The sequence below is a fragment of the Trichogramma pretiosum genome, unplaced genomic scaffold (genome assembly GCF_000599845.2).
Source record: "Trichogramma pretiosum strain Unisexual culture from Peru unplaced genomic scaffold, Tpre_2.0 scaffold79, whole genome shotgun sequence".
In the NCBI taxonomy this organism is placed as follows: domain Eukaryota; kingdom Metazoa; phylum Arthropoda; class Insecta; order Hymenoptera; family Trichogrammatidae; genus Trichogramma; species Trichogramma pretiosum.
This window is the reverse complement of record NW_019641700.1, coordinates 306,042-327,218: the sequence shown is the minus strand read 5'-3', so window position 1 is coordinate 327,218 and position 21,177 is coordinate 306,042. Positions and strand designations below refer to the sequence as shown.

Sequence of the window (21,177 nt, the reverse complement as noted above, 5' to 3'; positions counted from 1 at the left end):
TTTTTAAAATTACAATGAATGAAAGCTCAATAATTTTCGACTGAATAAATTAATTGAAAACATTGACAGATGATATTAAATCACCGCACTTGAAAAAAAGCGCCTACGTGTCAGGTTTCTTCCGACTTGTTTCGCGGATGAACTGTTAGTATCTGCAGATACACTGAGTCTGACACACAGTACTAACAAACATAACCTTCGCGCGTCAAATTCCCGTATGTTTTTGTAGCAGTAAAACTGGACGACCGACGACGTTTTGCTGTTCTGTCACTTGCTGCCAGCTGTGATTAGTTTGTAACGCATTAGCTATTCGACATTATGGAGGTAAAATTATAATTCAAAATTTTTGTTATTGCAAATATGTTTTAGTTTACTAATGATCTCTTTAATTTCAAAATTTATATTATTTATTTATGTCGATATCGTGACAACATTAAAAGTTAGCAGTGCTTATGAAAAATCGAATCAACAAATGAAAATTATTTTAATACTTTTAGGATCAAGATATTCCAATTGATATAAACAGTGGCAAATTACTTGAATGGCTTGTCAGCAGGAGACATTGCAAAAAAGATTGGGCAACCCATATTTTAAAAATAAGGGAGAAAATAAACAATGCTATTCAAGACATGCCGGAGCATAAAGATATAACAAAGCTGCTGTCAGGAACATGTATGTGACAATTGATAAACTGAATTGTTATTGTTAGAAATTCATAATATAGTGAGTCTTTTTTATTTTCAGTTATAAATTACTTTCACTGTAAAAAAATTGTGGAAATATTAAAAGAGACAGAGGCAGATACAAAAAATCTTTTTGGTCGGTATGGATCACAAAGAATGAAAGACTGGCAAGAGATTATTCGCATGTATGAAAAGGATAATTTGTACCTTGCAGAGGCTGCTTCTATGCTTATTAGGAATGTTAGTTATGAAATACCCGGATTCAAAAAACAAATACAAAAATTAGAACAAATGAAAGTTGTAAGTTTACTTATTTATATGTGTTTATTTTTAAAGTTGTTATTATAAATAATAATAATTAAATGTATTACATTTAATCTAGGACTTTGAAAAAAAAGAAACAGAGTACAAAAAATCAGAACATTTTCTACAATCTGAATTCAATAATTTATGCAAACAGTTGGGAATCTCAGGAGTTAAAATCAAAAAAGAGTTGGCTGAAAGAATAATTGATCTACCTCTTTATTATGACAAGATTATAAAACAACTTAATGGAATAGAAAATGTTGTTGAATTTTATAATGCTTTTGTACAGTTTACTCATGGCATGCCTCGCAATGAAGGATGTGTGCCATTGTTGAAATATTTAATAGGTATAATTCTTAAAGTCAAGCATTGAAAATTTGTATGCGCTTTTAATTAATACTCATGATTTCACTTGTAGAAAAAGGAAATACTACAACATATGAATATACATATGGAGAAGCGCCAATAACTATTACTGAGCCTAATTATCATATTGATGTAGAAGATGAGGATGAAAATAATGAAAATAATGAAGTATGTAAAATGTTTTACATCATAGTTAAAGAAATTTTTTTGTAAATAAACTGTTACAGATTGATTTTGGTTGCCCAGCTGTTGAAGGAATAGATTTTAACAATATTGATTTAGATGGTGGAGAAATTGATTTTGGAGGTGACATTCAGTTAGAAGATGGAGGTGAAATTGATTGGGGTGGAGTAGCAGATGATTCTGTTCCAGCAGAAGAAGCAATAGATTTTAATATTTCTCTGGAAGAATCTGGTATTGTTGTTGAATCAGTTGGAACTGATGGTGGACACGCAACAGGAACACAGGCACTGTCAGTTTTAGATAATCCAGAAACACGAAACGAATTTATTAATCAACTTTATGAGGTAAATAATTTGATAAAATTGAATGCATCATATGATGGGTGTAAAATAAATAATTTTTAATTTATTCTTTAGCTGGAAGCATTTTTAAAAATGCGCTTGTATGAATTCAAAAGTGAAAATAATAAGAATACTTTGAATATGACACAAATGCAAGATGCATCTCTTCAGCACACTACTGTGGATACAACACAAAGTATGTTGGACAGCGTACAAGTTATTCTTTCTGAAGCACTGGATACAAAGCTGAAACACTTGCACAGCATTAAACATTCACCCAGGTACAATGAAACTCTTAAATTAATCAACTTTGATGATATTTTACATAGTGAAATTTGACCATTTTTTTATTTTTTCAGATACGTTGATATATTAGCATCTAGTTTAAAACAGAAACAAAAAATGATCAAGAAAATGCAAGACTTGGCGCAATCAATGAGAAATAAACAAGAAGAAACACTTTCTCAAGCTGATGCACTTAGACCTATACTAAAATTAGTTGTACAGAAAACGAAAGAATTACAAAGTGAAGTAAGTAATTTATTACTCAAAATATTGTTAAAACTACACACTGAAAGTATAAAAAATTGATTACATTTTTACAATTTTCAGATTGAAAACGATATTTCCAAGAAATACAAAAATAGAGAAGTACTTTTAACTGGTATCATCAACACATTGTAACGAATGATGGGTTAAATCGGTAAATTTTCGGTGAACCGGCGATAAATTTTATTATTTTGTACATAAACACTATCTAAATTATCAACTATCACTGTTTTAAAGTTATAATAATACATTTATACTTTTACTAAACATAAATAATGATAAAACGATTTGTACCGAAAAATTTTACAAGAATTTAATAAAAATTGTAAATAAAACAATTCGATCCTTAATAACAAAGTGTAATCAGTATGGTAACTTGGCTACATCATATACATTGAAAATATAATACAGCAAAAAGCGTGAACGGTCAATTGGCACAGGTGGCAACACTTGTATGATCGGCTCGGTGTTATATAGTAGAAGCTCCAACTAGCTCTATTTAAGCCCGTCAGATGATCATGAATAAATTCTGTATCAAGCGCCAGGGCGACGACGTGCACACGGCTTTATGGCGTGGGCAGCGATATCTGCGCAGACACTCGGCGAAGGTCCTGTCGCACTCGCAGAGCCTCTGGGCGCAGGATCCCGAGCTGCCCCAATCGCCGTGCTCGATCGCTGCAACATCGTATCCAAGCCCATTACATTATATACATATTATGCACGTTGCGCGCACGTAAATCCTATAATTGAATATGACGCGCGATTGATTAGTGCAACTGAATTACGCGCGGCTCTCTCGTAGTATATGTAAAGGCATACGGCGATATATTACGCTGATTCTGACGTGTGTGGCGTAAGGATATCATCGCGCACGTGAAAAATTGATGAATTCTCAATGTGTCTTCGCTATCGCGTGAATTATTATTTATTAAGCGGTTATTGGATTGTGTGCCGGAAGCTCGATTATTTTCGATTGAAATTTTTATGCGTATATGCTTTTATATAATGAAACTCACCGCAGATGGGCTTGTAGCCTCGATAGCATTTCCAGTAGTATGGGACGAAGTACTCGATGAACATCGGGCATTCCGTCGCGTCGTAGCACCAGTCGTGCATTTTGCAACATCTGCATCGTGAAAAAATTTATGTTTAATTATCTGAATGAATAGAAAATTCGTTTGAGATTGACGAGTCTATCTTTAGTCATTTAATAGTACAATCATGAAATGAAATGTTCCGCATTGATTCGAGTATTAGTAAAAAAAATCAGATTATAATATTTGTACCTGTCGATACCGTCCATCGGATAACCGGAACCCAAAAATCCGCAGTAGCATCCGTAGCCCTTGTAAGCCAGGGGATTGCAGCCGGTCGCGCAGAGTATCATGTTGTACAGATGAGTCACGGCCCTTTTGACTCTGCCGTGTCCGTGGCTGCTGCCCCTCGGGGATGATCTGCCGATTCGTCGGTGGAATTTTCGGATTACATCAGTTGTGCGATATGTATGTCAATATATTATTAAATCATGCGCGAGTTGACCCGGACAATAAAAAGAGATCTCTATAGCCGCTGCTGAGCTGCTCTTAAACGTGAAGAAATATACGACAATTGCAAAAGAGATGGTGTTGAGACACTGCGCTATAGGCACTGCAGTTGGCATTGAAATGGTTATTGTTTTGCGCTTGTTTTTCGACGAGCGGGCTCGAAATAATTTACTGCACACCGCAGCCGTTTTCGCATAAAAATCTAATTGGCCAACGCACCCGTAATTTCCCTTCTTAAATATTTTTTAGAGCGTAGGTAACGATCGTCAAAGAGCTCTAAATACTTGCGTTCGTTTGCATAAAGAAAAATTATTGAAAAGAGTAAAGAAAAAAAAATAGTGCGCTTACTCAATCGAAGAATCGTTAAGTTCCTTAGAGGCATTAATCTTGGCGAAATTTTGATAATTATCGCGAAACATGGAAAATTTCCCATCGAGGTAGCCGCTGTAAGCCAAGTAGGTGTTTGCTCCATCATCATCGTCGTCGTCGTCGTCGTCATCGCCGTCGCCGTTGCCGCCGTCGGTGGCCTCGTCGTTGTCGGCGGAAATTATTTCATTCGACGCAATACGATGGCTGCTCGGGTCGCTCGAGTTCCTCAAGTCTACGGCGTTTCCAACTGGAAAACGAAAAAATGGATGAAAAAAAAAACAACACAGAACACGGTGCAAATTATTGTAAAGATTGGAAGCAGAAAAGTAACGAGAGGGAAAAAAATCAGTATTAATAATTGCGCAACTGGTTGAGAGCAAAACATAGTCGAAAGGACCCCATGCGTTGTTGATAATTCGTTGCGATATGCGGGCCTTTCTTCTTTCTCTCTCTCTCTCTCTCTCTTTTTCACTCTGTTAGACTAGATCTTGAAAATCCGCGCGGGTGCATATATCCAGGACTTCCGCCAAGGCATAATTTAGCCAGGCGTGAAAAAGCAGCTCGTCTCGACTCTCTCGCGTGCAGAGGGATTTACGGTCTCGACGTATTGTTTTAAAATCTCCTCTTCGTTGTGTGTGTGTGTGTGTGTGTGTACATAAACTACACATATATTATGTGCGAGTATATGTGTGCGTATACCTTAAAGTAAAAGTGAATCGGCGCAGTCTTGCGCTTTGACTCTCGCGATGTATAATAATGTACACAATATTATATATGCACCTTGCTCGCTGCCTGCTGCGTGCACACATAATCGTGGAACGGGATTTAGTCGGATGAGCCGAATGTATTATACGTATATCGCAGCTGCGCGTGCGATTATACCTTCATTGTTCGAGTTTTACTCAGCTTGTATCTATACGCAGCCGTGATATCCTCCGTTATAAAAGTAAGAGTAAAAGTATGATCCATCAGGGCGTTACATAGCAGCGCACTTCTCGTGTCTAAATTTTCCGCGGCGAGCTATGCGATAATAGATATAATTTAAGACCGCGCACGAGTCGAGGGGACGATCTTTGTTCCTCGCAGCGTGCACATATTGGTACATAGAGATCGGATCGAATGACAAAGCTCGCGATGTGTACGTATTTTACAACATCATCGTGGCTCAATCGCGAGCCGCGCAATGGAATATAAAGGTGGAACGCGCCGCGTCTATTATTACGCGTGTATATATATATACACCTATGCAGTCGTGCGCCGCCTTCAAGTTGAAGGTTTATCGTTACACGTACATACACGTGCGAACTCTCTATCTATATTATATGTGTGACGTATTATCTGTCGTATCGTAACGCGCTCCAATGCTATAATGTAACATTATAAGCCTGTCATTATACTACAGGTTGGCATGCATAGAGACCGTACGTGTGTGCGTGTAATATTGCGGCACTCTCGACGAGTTATTTATTTTTCGCCCGGGCGCTTTATTATTCGCGATTATGCTGCGCGTATAGTCGACGTTTACCCGCACAACATATACAATGTATATAATGAGTAAAACAAGCGCCTGTGCACCTGCTTATAGTGGATAATTTGACTTTTAACTCCCCGACAGACAGGAGAGAATATTAATTCTTGCGCAAAAGCCCGTGTGTGCACGCTCCACGCTCAAAATTTCTGTACACGATTATGTGTTGCCGCCGTGAGACATTAGACGATATTGTGCGAGGATTTGTCGTGATTTGGAAATTCCTCGATTAGTTTGAGAGACTTGCAACGTATACGTTGTAATGTTTCATGAAAAATTGCCCATGTATTAATAAGTAATATGCCACATGCAACGAAGCGATAACCTGTATACGATGTATGTATAATCGTTTACGCGAAGAATTCGAGATGCAGCCGCGAGGCGAGTCTCACGCGATCACGATAGTAGCCTGTACGGATTACGTCACGTGTCCCATTTGTTATACGCTCATAATTTTGATTAAAATATTAAAATACTTTACATTTATAATTCTCGAAGGATACGATCGTCTTCTGATCGCGAGTTCATAAATAATGTCGAAATATACAATGTACCCGCGATCGTGCATCGCAAAACACAAAGCGCAAAGGACGCTCAACGCTAGCCAAGATTTACGTATTCGGTTAATTAACGGGCTAGCTTTTCATTGCCTCGTTCATCCACTTGTTCGCGACTCGCGAGTCTCGCTCAACGGTTGATCATATACATTTTCCCGAAGTATACAGTTGACGAACTCCTGTGTCTTGGTTTGCAGTTCGTCGCGAGAGCTCGTTTTGCATTTATAATATAACTCTCGTCGTTGCCGTCGTCGCTACCGGGTCATTATTACAAATATACACTGGGTTGCATCCAAGACGACGTCGACGACGACGACGACACTGCAGGCACATTGTTGGCTTTCGACTTTTACGCAGTTTTTTGTCTTTCGTCTAATAAATTCATTTGGCTCGCGTTTTACTAAGATTTTCCCGAACTAAAATTTTCCTTGTTAATTCTTGACGCGCTAATTATGATAATTATGATGTACGAATGGACATGTACCAGCAGTAGCAGCAGACGATGCTGCTGCGTATGTATGCACAAGCATTATATTAAATCACGTAAACTGCGCGCGAGGAAAATGCGCGAAATGTAGGCTGCTGCCCGTGTTACATTATAAATTAGTTATATTACTATATAATATACTCGTGAAGCTGAAGATTGAAACAAATGTGCATTTATTCAAAAAACATGAGCTCGTATAGTGCAGCCGGAGTTATAACTTCTATGCAAACGGCGCTCGCGGTATGAACCGTACTGAATATTTGTTATATTACATACACATACAATTAACACACATTTCTCGAAGACGATTTCGAAGAACTGCTCGTGAGATTGAGAGAAAAAGGAATTTAATAACCATGCGTGCAATAGTGCGCTAAGTGTCAGGGGCGAGGAATTTTGCGAGAGAACGCAGAACAAAAAACCTATGATTATGTGAGCGCATTACAAAGTGAATTTCGAGAGCCATTGTAATGTGGCACACGAGAATAATCCCTTATACTTATAATACACGAGCGAAATAATTGTGTTCTTTTTCCAAGTGCGGCGCGCGCAAGATGGAAATTTAGTTATTCAAAGTCAGCCGCAACGTCAGCAGCTCTTTGAACTTCTCTATTATCAAAGATCATGCGCAGCTAGAAGGTATATAATTTTCAAGTACAACTGGGTGTGCGGGTCGTTCGATGCAATGTACGATTCATCACAATATACTCGTGAAAGTAATTGAATTTTCAATTACTCAATTTAGCATTAATGCGTAATGTAAGCGGTGCGCGTACTTAACAAAATGCCCATAATCCGCGCGAGGGAGGAAAAAAAAATGAAACGTAAGACTACGAGAGAATGACGCAGATTGCAGCTGTTTGAATAGCAGTGTTGAGACGGGATTTTAATCCGTATACAGACGCGATAGAAGAAATCGATTTGCTTAATCGACACTTGCGAGGGCGAATTCTCTCGGGGCTGCAATTTTCTGAATCCGCGTATTTTGTGGGCGAAAAAGTCAAGACGTATACCACTCCTTTCTCTTTTTCTCTGCTCTCGTCCACACGTGGAAAGATGAATCGGTCGCGATTCTCACAAAAAACGAGCACTCCTAGTATAGATGTTATACAAAAGCTCGAGAGCAATAGGGAAAACGATCGTTTCCGCATCGCTCATTAAATTGCACAAAAAAAAAGAACAACAAATAAATAAATTCGAAGAGCGAACACGTGTGCAAGTTTAACACCGAGAAGAACACGTCAAATAGAAGGAAAAAAAAAATAAAGAGTCGTCGAGAGAAGATATATCGCGTGAAATTAGCCGTACGTCGTTGTTGTCGTGCTGCAGAAGCGGCGGCTTGGGCCAATTAACGGCGGGCGACAAGAGCGGAAAATGCGGAGCTACAGTTGCGGAAAAAGAATAAATTTCTACTCGGCCAGGCTATATATACACAGTACCCACACACACACAGGCATACATAGAGATATAAGGCAGAATCACTGCGACGAGATAGATATAGTATACCATGTAACGCGGAGGACGAGCTGAATGAGAGAGAGAAAGAGGAAGAGAGGGAAAAAAGCCGAGCGTGTCGCGCAGCTCTGCGGCGTGAAGATGCAATCAATTACGAGCACGAATGCACTACGCCAGCTACTACTGCCTATCTCTCTGTCTCTGTGTGTAGGTGTAGGTGTGCGATAATAAAAAGAAATAAGAGCGAGAGTGAAGCCGACTCTCGTTCGCGCGTTCGCTCGTTGGGCTTTTGATATCTGTATTAAAGAGCTGCTGCTGCTGCTGCTGCGGTGTCGGCAGCTATATGGCTTCGCACGCGCGCACGGATGACAGCTCCTTTTGCGCCTTTGCCCGCAAAGTATAAAGAGAGAAAGTCACTTGAATAAATACACCGCCGCCGCCGCGGCTAAGGGAGATGAGGATGTAATTCGCCAACGCGTCGACGTTATCGATCATCCTACCACGAGGACTACGTGTGTACCTTTGTGCGCGCGCGTGTGTGTGTGTGTATGACTATACATGTGCTGCGGTGCGTGGGTGAAGCATGCGGGACGGCTCGTTAGTCAAATCGGAATTTCAGTTGCAGCAAGGATTCAGCGTGCATATAAGAGTGGAAAACGATTAGAGGTTCGCCGACGAAGCGCTGGAAAATCGTTGACACTTTTCTTCCTTTATGTTCTTCCATAATAATTTGAACTGAACTGTGATTTATTATTCTTGAATATGATGTAATTGTATATTTTCAATTATGAATGAATATTAACGAAGATGGGATTTTTATTAATTCGTAATTGTTGACATTATTTGGGATCGCATGACATTTCCTCGAGAAGTCAATTAATTTTTTAAAATAAATACACCCATCCGAAGATGTAAGTTTACTGTGGAAATAACTTTATGAAAGATAACGCAGATGCTTTGTGAACGTTTTACGTAATCCGCGTGTAATATCATATGAAAAAAGAAGAAAAAAAATAAATAATCAAAGGTATACAAAGCGCGTTTGCAGGGATAAAGGGCAGAAAAATATCAAAGCCGCGGATTAAAGCAGGTAGCTAGCTTTGTGTGTTCTAGCACTAGCATAATAATAGGGGTACACGCGAGGAAAATTCTTACATTCGAGTATCAAATTTCACCGCCCTACAAGAAAGTTAATAATATTTTTTAGCCACGCACGGGACAAAAAGTACAGAAAACTTGGTACCCGCATTAGAGTTCTCGTCCTTGCTCGGATTTTGCTTTTTTTCTCAAGTTAAAAAAAAAAAAAAATAGTATGCATCGATCCCAGGGTCGAGCCTCAAAACGAGCTATATAGAGATGCGCTTCCGTGAGAGAGAGATACTCGATGGATACGCGTGGCACACACAGCTCGAGCTACACTCTGCACACGTGATACACAAAGCGAACGCGTAACGGTGCGCTCCTCCTCGCTCTGGCTATCTCGAGGAAAGGAAGTGAGAAAAAAATGAAGTGCGCGCGCCCACGAGTGCAGTGCACTCTCATCAAGACGCTCGCGGCCGCGTGCAGAGCACGATGATTACAGCGAGAGAGACCGCCGAGACACCAATTCTCGAGTATATAGTTGCCCGGCCATAATAGATTAATGATTCGTCCTTATATGCTCGCGAGAGACACTGGCAGGACTTTTGTTTACACGCGTGTGCGTTCACTGTTATGGTCGTGCTTACTACCACTGCACTACGCGGAAGGTGAAATTTTGCAGCTGGCATTGCGCGACGTCGGCCCGCAGGCTAACGATGACAGCTATCCTACCAACGTTAGTCGCGCTGGGACACGCGAACGCGCCAAAAGTGAAAGAGATCGCGCGCGCATTATATTTATGCTCGTACGCATGATAATGCGAGGTCGCGTGTGCATCGGCCCGCGACGCACACACACACACACACGGCTTTTTTCCATGCGTGCATAGTAATTGCGAGAGTCAACGCGCATTTCTTCTTCTTCTATTTTTCGGTCGCGAAATTTAAATCACGCGCTCGGATCGCACAGCGGCTAATTGCGGAATTGTGGCTCGACGCATGTCGTCGCGATCGTACCGACGTACATACTTACGCGCATAGTCGACGTTGAAGCTGTCCAATAACGAATGTATGTACTTTTCTCTCAAATTAATTGAGATTTATCGTTTTTCGCGCGAACGCGTGATACGTGATAAGGACGAGAAAACTAGCGCGCGATTACCGTCGTTGTGTATACGAGTCGCACGTGAAATACCAATTATTCATCGTTGAATTTCGTTTGGATACCGTAATTATTTTTTTTATTATTATTATGAAAATAAGAGATTCGTCTGGTTCGCGATTACGCGTATCATCTAATACCTGACGCAATCTCGAAAATCGATCTGCCATACATCATAAACTCTACGCAACCAAAGAGTACGAGCACTCGACAGTTATGTTGTGTACGAAAAAAAGCTCGACTAGGATTTTCGCGTTTATATTGCATTTTTTTTTCAACGTTATCCCAACTATCTGCATGCGAAATTCAATCAAATTTTTATTCTTACTGCAGCCAGCCGTCGATCGTTGTCGGAGCAAAGATTTCGCCGTTGTATATGTTATTATCATCTCAAAACGCGACCTCGTCGCTACGTCGAGTATATGCACAACATATAATCGTCCGCGAAAATATTTGCTGGCTTATAAGATATTCGCTTATGTGTAGTGGCGGTGGTGACATATTGTCGGTTTTTGCGTTGTTGTCGAGAAAACTCCACCTTGAATCTCTCGATACGCGAGCGCAAGAGAGGATGAATGCGAGCGCGAAATTTCCCGTCGCTCCGGGAAAATTTTTTCGTACATACGCGGAAAATAAAATACGAGCTCCGCGTACATATACCTGGCAGGCGCACAATAGCCCTGCACCATACAGGCGAGACGATAGACGCGCGTAGCTGTACGGAGCTGTGCATGTGGCAGCCGCGAATCGAGAGTGAAATTTTTGCGCTCTCCTGAACTCGACGAACTACATCGGTAGTATAATGTGGTTTACGCGCGGGCCGCTGCTCGGAGCGAGTACATGTGCACGCGCGTATATAGTCGCGGATTACGCGCGCACACGTATATACCTCGATGTGCATTATGGGCGCGATGCTGCGAGCTGTGTTCTTGCGGCCCGATGCTCAGTAGGGTGCGACCATAATAATATAACTTCTCGCGTGCTGCATGCGTTACACTTTTTTTTTTATCGCGTGAGCTGCTGGGATGTATCTGTACGTGCATACGTATGCTTCTGTCGGTGTGTGTGTGTGGCTCATGCATACCTGCGTATATAAGGCAGAGCTATATTAGCTGCTTCTCTGTAGATCATTATTAGGTCTTTGGGTTAGTCTAACGCGGTTAATGAACGAGCAAATTTTCGCGCGCGCAGACGGATGAACGCGTGGGTCGCGCGCGTCGTGGACAAGAACATGTCCCGGATCCTGCGAGCTGAAGGATTATCATTGCGCGACGCGAGAAAACATCACACAGCTAGGCTAGAGGAGAACAAAAAAATGGTGCACGTGGATGACTTTTTTTATTTGTTTACGCATACGAGTGTACACGTAGGGTTTGATAAATAATTTACGATATAGAGCCTGAGCGCGGAGGTAGGTGGGCGCGATGATGTCAGAGGTGGATTTACGAATGTACACGCGTACGCCGTAAGTTTTCTTGTATCTAGCCAGCTGCATATATTTCAATTTTTTTTCGTTTCAGTCTCTTTTGCAAAAAGAGAAAAGTCACTGAATTATCGATAAAACGATCCTTTTTTATTGTCGCGTATTAAATGATTAAAGCCAGCTCTGGAGTTAGTTATCGCATAGTTTTCTGACGTAAGCTGCATGTACATTTTTAACTTTGACATTTTCCATTCACGCTAAAAGTTTTAGAAATTATTTCGTTAAAAAAATAGAGAAGTAAAATGTACGAGACCATGGATGGACCGACATTTCTATTAGTACTTGATCTCTTTTCAAATGTATCTTGATACTTATTGAACTTTTCTATAAACTATTATATCGTACCGGCATTTGATTTAATTACCATCGCATCAAATATCAATATAAAGATAAATTTTGTTTTAAATAAAACGGTTAACAAACATCAGTTGGGGCCACGTTATTCAAACTATATAATCGATCAAATTATTACGGTTTTAGAGCTTACATACGTTGCACGTTCAATTAAGCTTAAATTGCCGTGAAAAAAGAGCACACACTCAGAATCGCTCTAGGCGCGCGTAGAAAAATAGACAGAAGCGGAGGCCCCGCGGCGCAGTACGTAACTCACTTCCATTGACTTCGCGTGATTTTGTTTTTCTTTCCGCGGAAGCGAATTTCATATTTCGCGCTTCGCTCGTCGTAGTTCTTTCGAAAGAAAATATTGCGCGAAAAATGAAGGAAGAAAAGACAGAAACAAGCGAGCGAGGAAGGAAAAGAAAGTGCTCGATAGAGGCGACTGCATACCTCGAGTCTGCAACAATAGAAGAGCCGCGACGGCGATGAACGACAGCGCGGCGGATTGACGATCGACGTCGAGGAGGAGGATCCGCCGCATCGGCAGGAGAAGCGTCGGCGGCGCTACTGCCGTCGTCGTCGTTGATTGCATTGAGTATTATCTCGGGTCCGGACGCCACGCACACAGCATCCGCCGTCGTCATCTGTCGCGCTTGGCTCTCGTCGTCGTTGTTGCGCCCTTCATCTTTGACCGCCGTGGGTGACGAAGATAATACACGTCGTCAACGATCATTCATTTATTCCACGACCGATGTCAGTAATTGCGAACTTTGTACCGCGCGCGAACTACAATATAGATATGCGCACTGCACCGATCGACGATCGAACCAGTCGAGACTCGGACTTTGACAAGTCCTCGGGTCTTGTTTATATATAGACCACGAGCTGGGACTTGCGACGGCGGTGGCGGACCCGACTCTCTTGACTGCTCCAGCGCAATGAGTTTTACGAGCAAACTACCGCCGCGAATAGACCGACGAGAAGACACGCATCGCGAGAGATATGCACACACTTACACACACACACACACACCGAGAGAGGTATAAGTCGGCTCGCGGGAGCGATACCCCCGCGCGCGTAAACGCCGTGCAACGCGGGCAATTCTGCTGATACACTTTCACCGCAACCCGTACGTTTTATACGTGTGTGCAGTACAGCACAGGTATACACACACACACACACACAGAGGAGTATTCGCTCTATGCTCCCGCGGCAGCGATAATAGAGCCCGCCATCCGACTGACTTTCCGACACCTCCTATGTGTGTGTGTGTGTGTGTGTGGATACGCGACTCTCTTTCCGGCAGACCCGAGATTTCGTATGTATTATACTTTTATACACGAGACGAGGTAATTCTTTTCCTCTTTCTCGCGACTTTGTTGTGTTTTCTACGGGGAGCAATAGCGATTGTCTCCGCATCGTGTCGCGTGTATAATCCCCCGCGCGATTATCCTGCGAGCCCGGATTTCAGATATACACGATAATAATCGAGGAGTCGTAAAAATGTCAAATTTTAGAAAATAAAGCCGCCGCGAGAGAAAATAAATTTTGATTTGTGTGCCGATGGATCGACGATCGATCCCTGCTTACAATATCTGGCACGTGCAAATGAAGTAGTTTAGCGAATTTTTCAGCTGCATCACCGCGATTTTTTCGTATAAACATTTCGCAAAGAATTTCTACGGTAGTAACGACTTCGCACTTTCTCAAAAACAAAAGTGAATTTCATTCGACCGAAATTTATGCTCCGGTGTATCACGCGCGAAAGGATCGATGAAGCGTTTCATTGAAAAAAATTCACGTTTTGCGTGAGCGACGCGGAGCGTATTTTAATATGCGCAACGCGAGCGATCCGCAATGACGCGTGTAGAGCCAATTTTTTTTTTTTTTTGACGTGGGTGTACTAAGTACTTACGTAGGTATAATGAGCGATGAAAAGTTTCGGAGTTTCCGCCACGCCCTAACACGAAGATTCGCATTCGGAAGTAAAATCTCGAATTTCCATGCCTCTTAGAAACAGAGCGGTCTGGATGTAAATGCAAATCGTCCCAGGGAACGGTAATCGATCGAGAGCAGTTCTTTCTCTTCAATTACTAGGATGGATGTAATAGTTTTGACCGAACGGACGGTCGATTGAGAAATCGCCCGCGCGCGCGATACACGAGGAACATTGCGCAAGTCTCCTCTTTCTCTCTCTCTGTCTCAGTGCAGCTGGCCTCTACGTAAAATCCTCAGCCGTCCTCGCTACTATACACGCGAAAAATGCCGTAGTTGCTCCATTAGAAGCCGAGCATAAATGTCAAAATGCCCCTATTGTTTCGCGGTCAAGTTAACTTTGTGTGTATGTATTACCCCAGGATCCATGATACAATCTGAATTGCGTGAGCTTTGGGAAGAAAATTAATGATTTTTTTCGTGTTTTTTTCCGCGACTGCGACACGAGTACCTAATTTTTTTTACGTTATATGCTGCACGGAATTACGAAGAGAGTACAAAACGCACATTGAGTAAACTTGGAATAGTATAATAAAGTTTCGGGGGAAGATGCGTTATTTGCTCTTATTCAAATATCGTTCATCGGTAAGCATAATTATTCATTCGCACCCGATGAAGTTTAATTTTACCATCTCACAGGCAAAACAGCAACGATCAATGCATTCATAACATAACAGCTCTAGAATCGTATAACAAGACATCGCCGCGCATTATAAATATATATGTTGGTATACGTGCGTTCTCTGCTACTGGTTCACTGGATTATGCTCCATACGCTGGATGATGCTTTCTTATGGATATTTTTATCGGCCCGGCCGATAAGCCATACGCGCGCGCCCTATAATACGGAATATCGTGTATAATAATGCCAGTTTACGCTCGTAATGATCCGCGTTAGCAGCAGCAGCAGCAGCAGCAGCAGCAGCAGCAGCGATCCCACTCAAAATATTGCCAAGCTGCCAAGCATTACGTAGCACATACACACACGCAGGTTGTACAGAGGAGTAAACACGATACGCGCGTATAGGTATAGGGTGTTAGACGCTAACTTGCAATATTGTATCTGACGTCTAAGCGTTTAATAAGCCATCAAAGCTTCTGTTTATGTCACAGTTGGGAATATGTATACATATACGATCATAAACGACGCACATTGAATTAGCGCATTACGTAGCAGCACACGCGCTTTGACTGATCGATCTCCTACGACGATCGAGGAAGTGAAATTTCAAACGAATTGTTAACCCACTCGAATATCCTCGTGCGTATGCGCGACACATATTTTGTTATGCATTATAGCCTTTGGAAATTTACTCTACTCGGAAGATCGTCGAGCACGTCCTTCTTCTCTCGTCGTATCTCTCTTTGAGCAGGTCCGTGTGTTTTTCCACGTGATTACGCATAACTTTGCAATTATCCCAGAAAACGTGTAAAATCAACTTTTGCCGTCTATAATTTTCTCTAGAGCACTCGTACGCTTTTGAACGCGGTCGCTTATAGTATGTGCTCAACCATATACAAGAATTTTCATTATATACGTACAGAAAACGTGCGTATATAGTCTATAAGTTTATTCAAAGTACATTATGTATATATGGCATAGCTGTCCGCGACTCGAATTATGGGATTCAATTTCAAGAGTTTTAACCTTATGTAACGGCTGCGCGGCACTCGTGTGGTTTCGCTGCGTGCTTCACCGCGAGAGAGAGACGCATTCTCCTTCTCAATGATATAGAAATTAGCGGCGCGCCGAGAGTAATGGCAATAGGTGATCGACGGTACCCGCCGCCGCCGCCGTCGCCGCGAGCACGTTGGATTTACACACTTTTCGGGGCGACGCGACGACGGACGATTACGCGCGAGCATGCACTGCACGGCCTAGACTATATGCACAAGGATTTGATGAATTTCTCGATCGCGCTAGCGCGTAATACGCAGCTACGAGTAAACTGGGATAATTCTTTCTTTCTTTTTGCTCTCAACGATTTCGTCATTAGGATAATGGTTGAAAGACACACACGCGTTATATCATCGCACGTACAGGTATTATATGGATCGATGTAAAAACGAGGTTTCGCGCGCGCACACGTACTTGGTTACATATGTGCGCCGACTGAAAGAGCAAACGAGATCAGCGCGCAAACGAGCTTTGAGCGAGTGCAACAGCAGCAGCAGCAGCTTCCGTGCAAGCGCCCTTTGTTCCGCTCACACACCTATAAATTACACTTCCGAACTGCTTCTAACTTACCTTTGATAATCCAATTGGATATGTATAGGACTACATCCCAAGTCTTCCTCGCAGAGCTTCGATCGCGCGACGAATATTTTCATTCGCTCGTCGGGTGTGTGGCGGGCTTCGCGTTCGTTTATTCATTTTCAGTCAATTATACCGAACGTATATGCACCTCTTTCGATGAATGTATATTCGTAATATCATAATGAACGCCTCTTGCCTAATCATACATGGCTGCATCGAGTGCAGCCACGACTTGGTTTTTTTCTTTTTTCTCTCTATCAAAATTTCACGTATATTGCGCAAATCTCTACTATGTAACTTTCTTGAAGACTTTGATTACATGCCTGCTGGTACTCCGTGATCACGTACTACACCTCTAATTTGAATACGCGTCAAATTTAAACTTATCCAAGATTGCTGCAGTTTTTAATAGATCTTTTATTGTACAAAAGTTATGAATTACATTGGGATCTCAAAATTGTGACAATTGTATTATAAATATGGCTTGTATGTATAATGTCCCTAGTAAATGTATCGCAAATTCTTTCAGCGATTGGTCAACAATGTCGTCGTTTAAGCGTGTTGCGCGCAGATATGGGCAGATGATAGTAGAGCAAAGTCAATTAGCTTGGTATTATAGATCAACGCTAATTATGAAATGCTTTAATTATATCCATCATGTAAGTTACTGATATACTTATTTTACAAAAATCAGCAATCATAAATGGTTATTCATCAATTCGTTTGGAATAGAATGCCAAAAACTCTACATTTCAATGTACATTTAAGATTGATTCATAATAAGTAGTAGAGTTATTTTTTGTAAAATAGTTTTTGATTTTTTCCAAACTTAGACATTTTTATTATTTACTGATTTAACGTAATACAGAATGTTATTCATAAAATTATAATGAATGAAAATTAGTCTAAATAAATATGTTAGATAGTAAATCAGCTTTTACGACTCGATTGAGCATACATTTTATACATTTATTAGGTCATAATGCGTGAGCATGTGCCATGTCAATGTGGGCTATGAGGCTTCTTTTTTGTCCAAATGTCTTCCCGCATGTCTTGCATGAATGCATGGTACCAATATGCGACGATTTAACATGTTTATAGAGATTAGATCGTTTTGTATATTGTTTTTTACATAAAACACATGCATAATTAACTTTATTGTGCACCGATTCGATGTGCTTTTGAAGATATCTCTTATCTGAGAAATTCTTTCCGGATATATCGCATGAATGTGTGACACCCATGTGCGCAGCGTCAATGTGGATTTTGAGAGAACCTTTTTGAGTAAAAGATTTTCTGCAAATATCACATGCACGAGTAATTTTATTATGCACCGATTCGATGTGACTGTTGAGATTAGACTTTTTTGTGTATTTCTTTTCGCATGTACGGCCACACGTATATGTGATGGTGCGATTATGCACCGATTCGATGTGGATTTTGAGATAACTTTTTTGTGAAAATATCTTGCCGCATGTAACGCATGCATGAGTAATTTTATTATGTACCGATTCGATGTGGATTTTGAGATAACATTTTTGAGCAAAAGACTTTCCGCAAATATCACATGCATGAGTAATTTTATTATGCACCAATTCGATGTGCCTGTTGAGAAGAATTTTTTGTGTAAATAAGTTTCCACTTACTTCACAATTGGTATTGCTATTTATTTCTGTTTTCACTCTGTCTGCAGTTTCTGTTTTAGTTATGTTTTGATTTTTATAATCGTCGCTATATTGCATATACTGTGAATGATTTTGAGAATAATCAACAATCTTCTCAACTTTAATAAAATTCGTGCTAGGCTTCATGTCTCTACACTCGAATTCGATTTTTAATTCGTCAAGATCGGTTTCATTATTTTCGTTACATTCGTTAATTGCCTGTAATAAAATATAAAATTATGACAACGGTTTGGTAAATGTTTATGTGAATTGCATACGATTGCCAATATTTACTGAATGATTTCTGAAGATTCGAACATTTTTAACATCGAACGTCGCGTCAATCACTTGACGATCATCATTTTCTGTAAACGACTCATCATCAGGTTCGTCCTTTACTCTGAAATATTTTCAATTTCAACAAAATTAAGTATTTTGCTACAATATTTTCGTATTTAAATTCTTATAAAATAAAGTTTACCTGACAGCCCAATTAAAGAAACTACCGGAATTCATCTTATTTGCTTAGAATTTCGTTAACGACTAATGTTTCTGTGCACATTTGAAACCAATCAACTCAAATTTTATTCAATAATATTTACAAATCGTGATATTAAAGGCAGAGCAAGACAATGTAAACAGAGCATCAACAAGCTGAACAATCGTATGATATATTATTGAAAAAATTACACCATTGATCACACTAATGAATAATAATTTTCTATAAATGATATTTTATTAAAAAGAATTAAAAAAAACAGAGGATTTTGCAGAAAAAAAATCGTCGGGAAATAGAGCTAGCGCATATGTAAGTACTCGTGAAAAATATACGACCAAGATCGTTGAAATTGTAACAGCAAGCTGAGAATTACTTTTTGTACTTTTCTCGAAGTTCCTATTTTGCCTTACGATATTATGCCTCTTTTTTGTAATTCAACTTTTTTTATTGCAACAAGAGTAAAATCCGACGAAAAAAGTAATCCAAAAGTTTTCAAAAGTGTACCGATTGCGAACGTAGCGACGAGTTTCGTACGCATATCGATTCAAAACTACATTCCGCATAATACAAACGAACTGTCAGCCAACCAAAAGCCACAAACCGCAACGAGTTTTACTATTAAGTTTTCATTCATATCACTCGCCGAGTGTCCATCGATTTCTCGCCAATTTATATCTGCGTTATTGTTGATGAAAATGTAAACGGTCAGCAACGTAGCGGCAACTCGTTCAAACTCATAATGTGTAAAACGGAAATTAATATCCAAACATAGACTAAAATAGTCTTTCTATTCTCATCTAGTCCACGCTGCAATCTTGAAGGATTTTAGCTCTCGTCTTCAAAATTACATTGATTTCAGAGAGCAAACTGTCGGTTGTCAATCAGAAAAGAAAATTATTGCCTCGCTAACGAGGACGATAAACATTACGAGCTGTGCGCTTAAACCAACCGTCTTCGATCAATCCGACGGCTGATAAATTATGTAGCGAATAAGCTATTCTGACGCTAAATCGCTCGCCTACTGAATACTGATTTTTTTTCCTTCATCTGCGTGGTAAAATGTGAAAAATGATGTGAAAAAAAGTTCGGTGATATTTGCTCTATGCTTCTTTTTTTTTCAAGTTTAGAAAACCAAATTTGCAATCACGCTCATTCCTAATTCTGTCTTAAAATAAATAATCCATTCTAATATTTAGAAAAAATGCATCTACTACTGCTGTATCGATGAAATATATGAATAAAACTCGATTGATTTCCATGTTAAATTAAATTTAATACGGCAGAAAAAAATCCCATTCTCTCTCGTTCGCTTAATCAATCGACTATAAGCTTTCAAAGCGATCCTCGCAACGTTTAAAAAAAAAGTTTGTGCAACGTTGTTATATGCGTAAGCCGAAGCCCGTCGGTGTATAGGGTAAAAAGAGGGAGAGAGAGAGAGAGAGAGAGAAAAAGAGATATTGTCTCACTGCTGTAAATACGATTACAGTCTGTATACGGCATAGCCGAAGCGATAAAGGGCGGCCCGCGCGAACAGCAGCAGCAGCTCCGAAGGCAGGCGCACACGCACACACACGCGAATCCAGCAGCGCGATCCCGTAGTACTCGTTTTAATTGCCCGTCGCTTTAATAAAGTCCTCCTCCCGTACACCCGCGACATATATCCGCGATCCACGTGAGTCAGCGAAGAACACAACGCAGGATCGTTGTGCAACCGAAAAACTTGGCGTGGCACGTTTTTTTTTTCATTCTGTTATTCGCAGTCTTTTGTACGGTGTGCAGCGTTTGACAAATAATGTACTCGTATACTGCAGATCGTTTGGAGAGCGTCGCTCGAGTAATACACACGCGCTTCCGTGATTTTATGCGTCGAATATTCGCAGGATAATTTTCGCGGGATATCCTTGCGTATTTGTCACGCACACACACACACACTCAGCTCGTGTATCGAGATTTCGATGCGTCGAACGTTGTATCTGAAACAACAAACAGCACAATAAGTCAGAGGTCGTTTTAAAGCTCTTGCTCTCGAATCAATAAAGAACTTTATTCAGCTTTCGCCCCGCTGTTACGCATGCAATCGACGCACATTACGATTATGTATTGTGTATTTATTTTTGCATATAAAATAGGAAATCTGACGAAAGTCAAATGCATACAATTTTTAGGTACTAACATTTCCTAATTTAAATTTAAACTTCTGAAGTATACTTCCGACTCCATTTCTATCGCGTCTAATTTCTGCATTTCTGTAGATTCCCTTTCTCTTAAAGAGCTGTCACTCAGTGTCCAGTCGTCCGAGAAACCACAGAGTAACACACACGTGGCCCTTTGAAA

General features: G+C 40.5%; 2 protein-coding genes across 2 annotated transcripts; one reads left to right on the top strand and one right to left on the bottom strand.

Annotated features, from left to right (window-relative positions):
* Positions 1–169: 169 nt before the first annotated feature.
* LOC106657734 (CDK5 regulatory subunit-associated protein 3) lies at positions 170–2,717 on the top strand. Its single transcript, XM_014379396.2, has 9 exons — positions 170–324; positions 498–672; positions 745–983; positions 1,066–1,336; positions 1,408–1,523; positions 1,583–1,882; positions 1,955–2,160; positions 2,239–2,410; positions 2,492–2,717. Exons 1-9 carry the CDS (start codon positions 319–321, stop codon positions 2,561–2,563), a joined length of 1,557 nt encoding a protein of 518 aa, XP_014234882.1. The 5' UTR covers positions 170–318; the 3' UTR covers positions 2,564–2,717.
* Positions 2,718–2,876: 159 nt separating this feature from the next.
* LOC106657722 (otoconin-90) lies at positions 2,877–4,743 on the bottom strand. The gene is made up of 5 exons (XM_014379382.2): positions 4,704–4,743; positions 4,321–4,588; positions 3,715–3,882; positions 3,445–3,554; positions 2,877–3,103 (listed from the first exon to the last, which is right to left on the bottom strand). The coding sequence occupies exons 1-5, from the start codon at positions 4,741–4,743 to the stop codon at positions 2,937–2,939; spliced, it is 753 nt and encodes a 250-aa protein (XP_014234868.1). The 3' UTR covers positions 2,877–2,936.
* Positions 4,744–21,177: the final 16,434 nt, after the last annotated feature.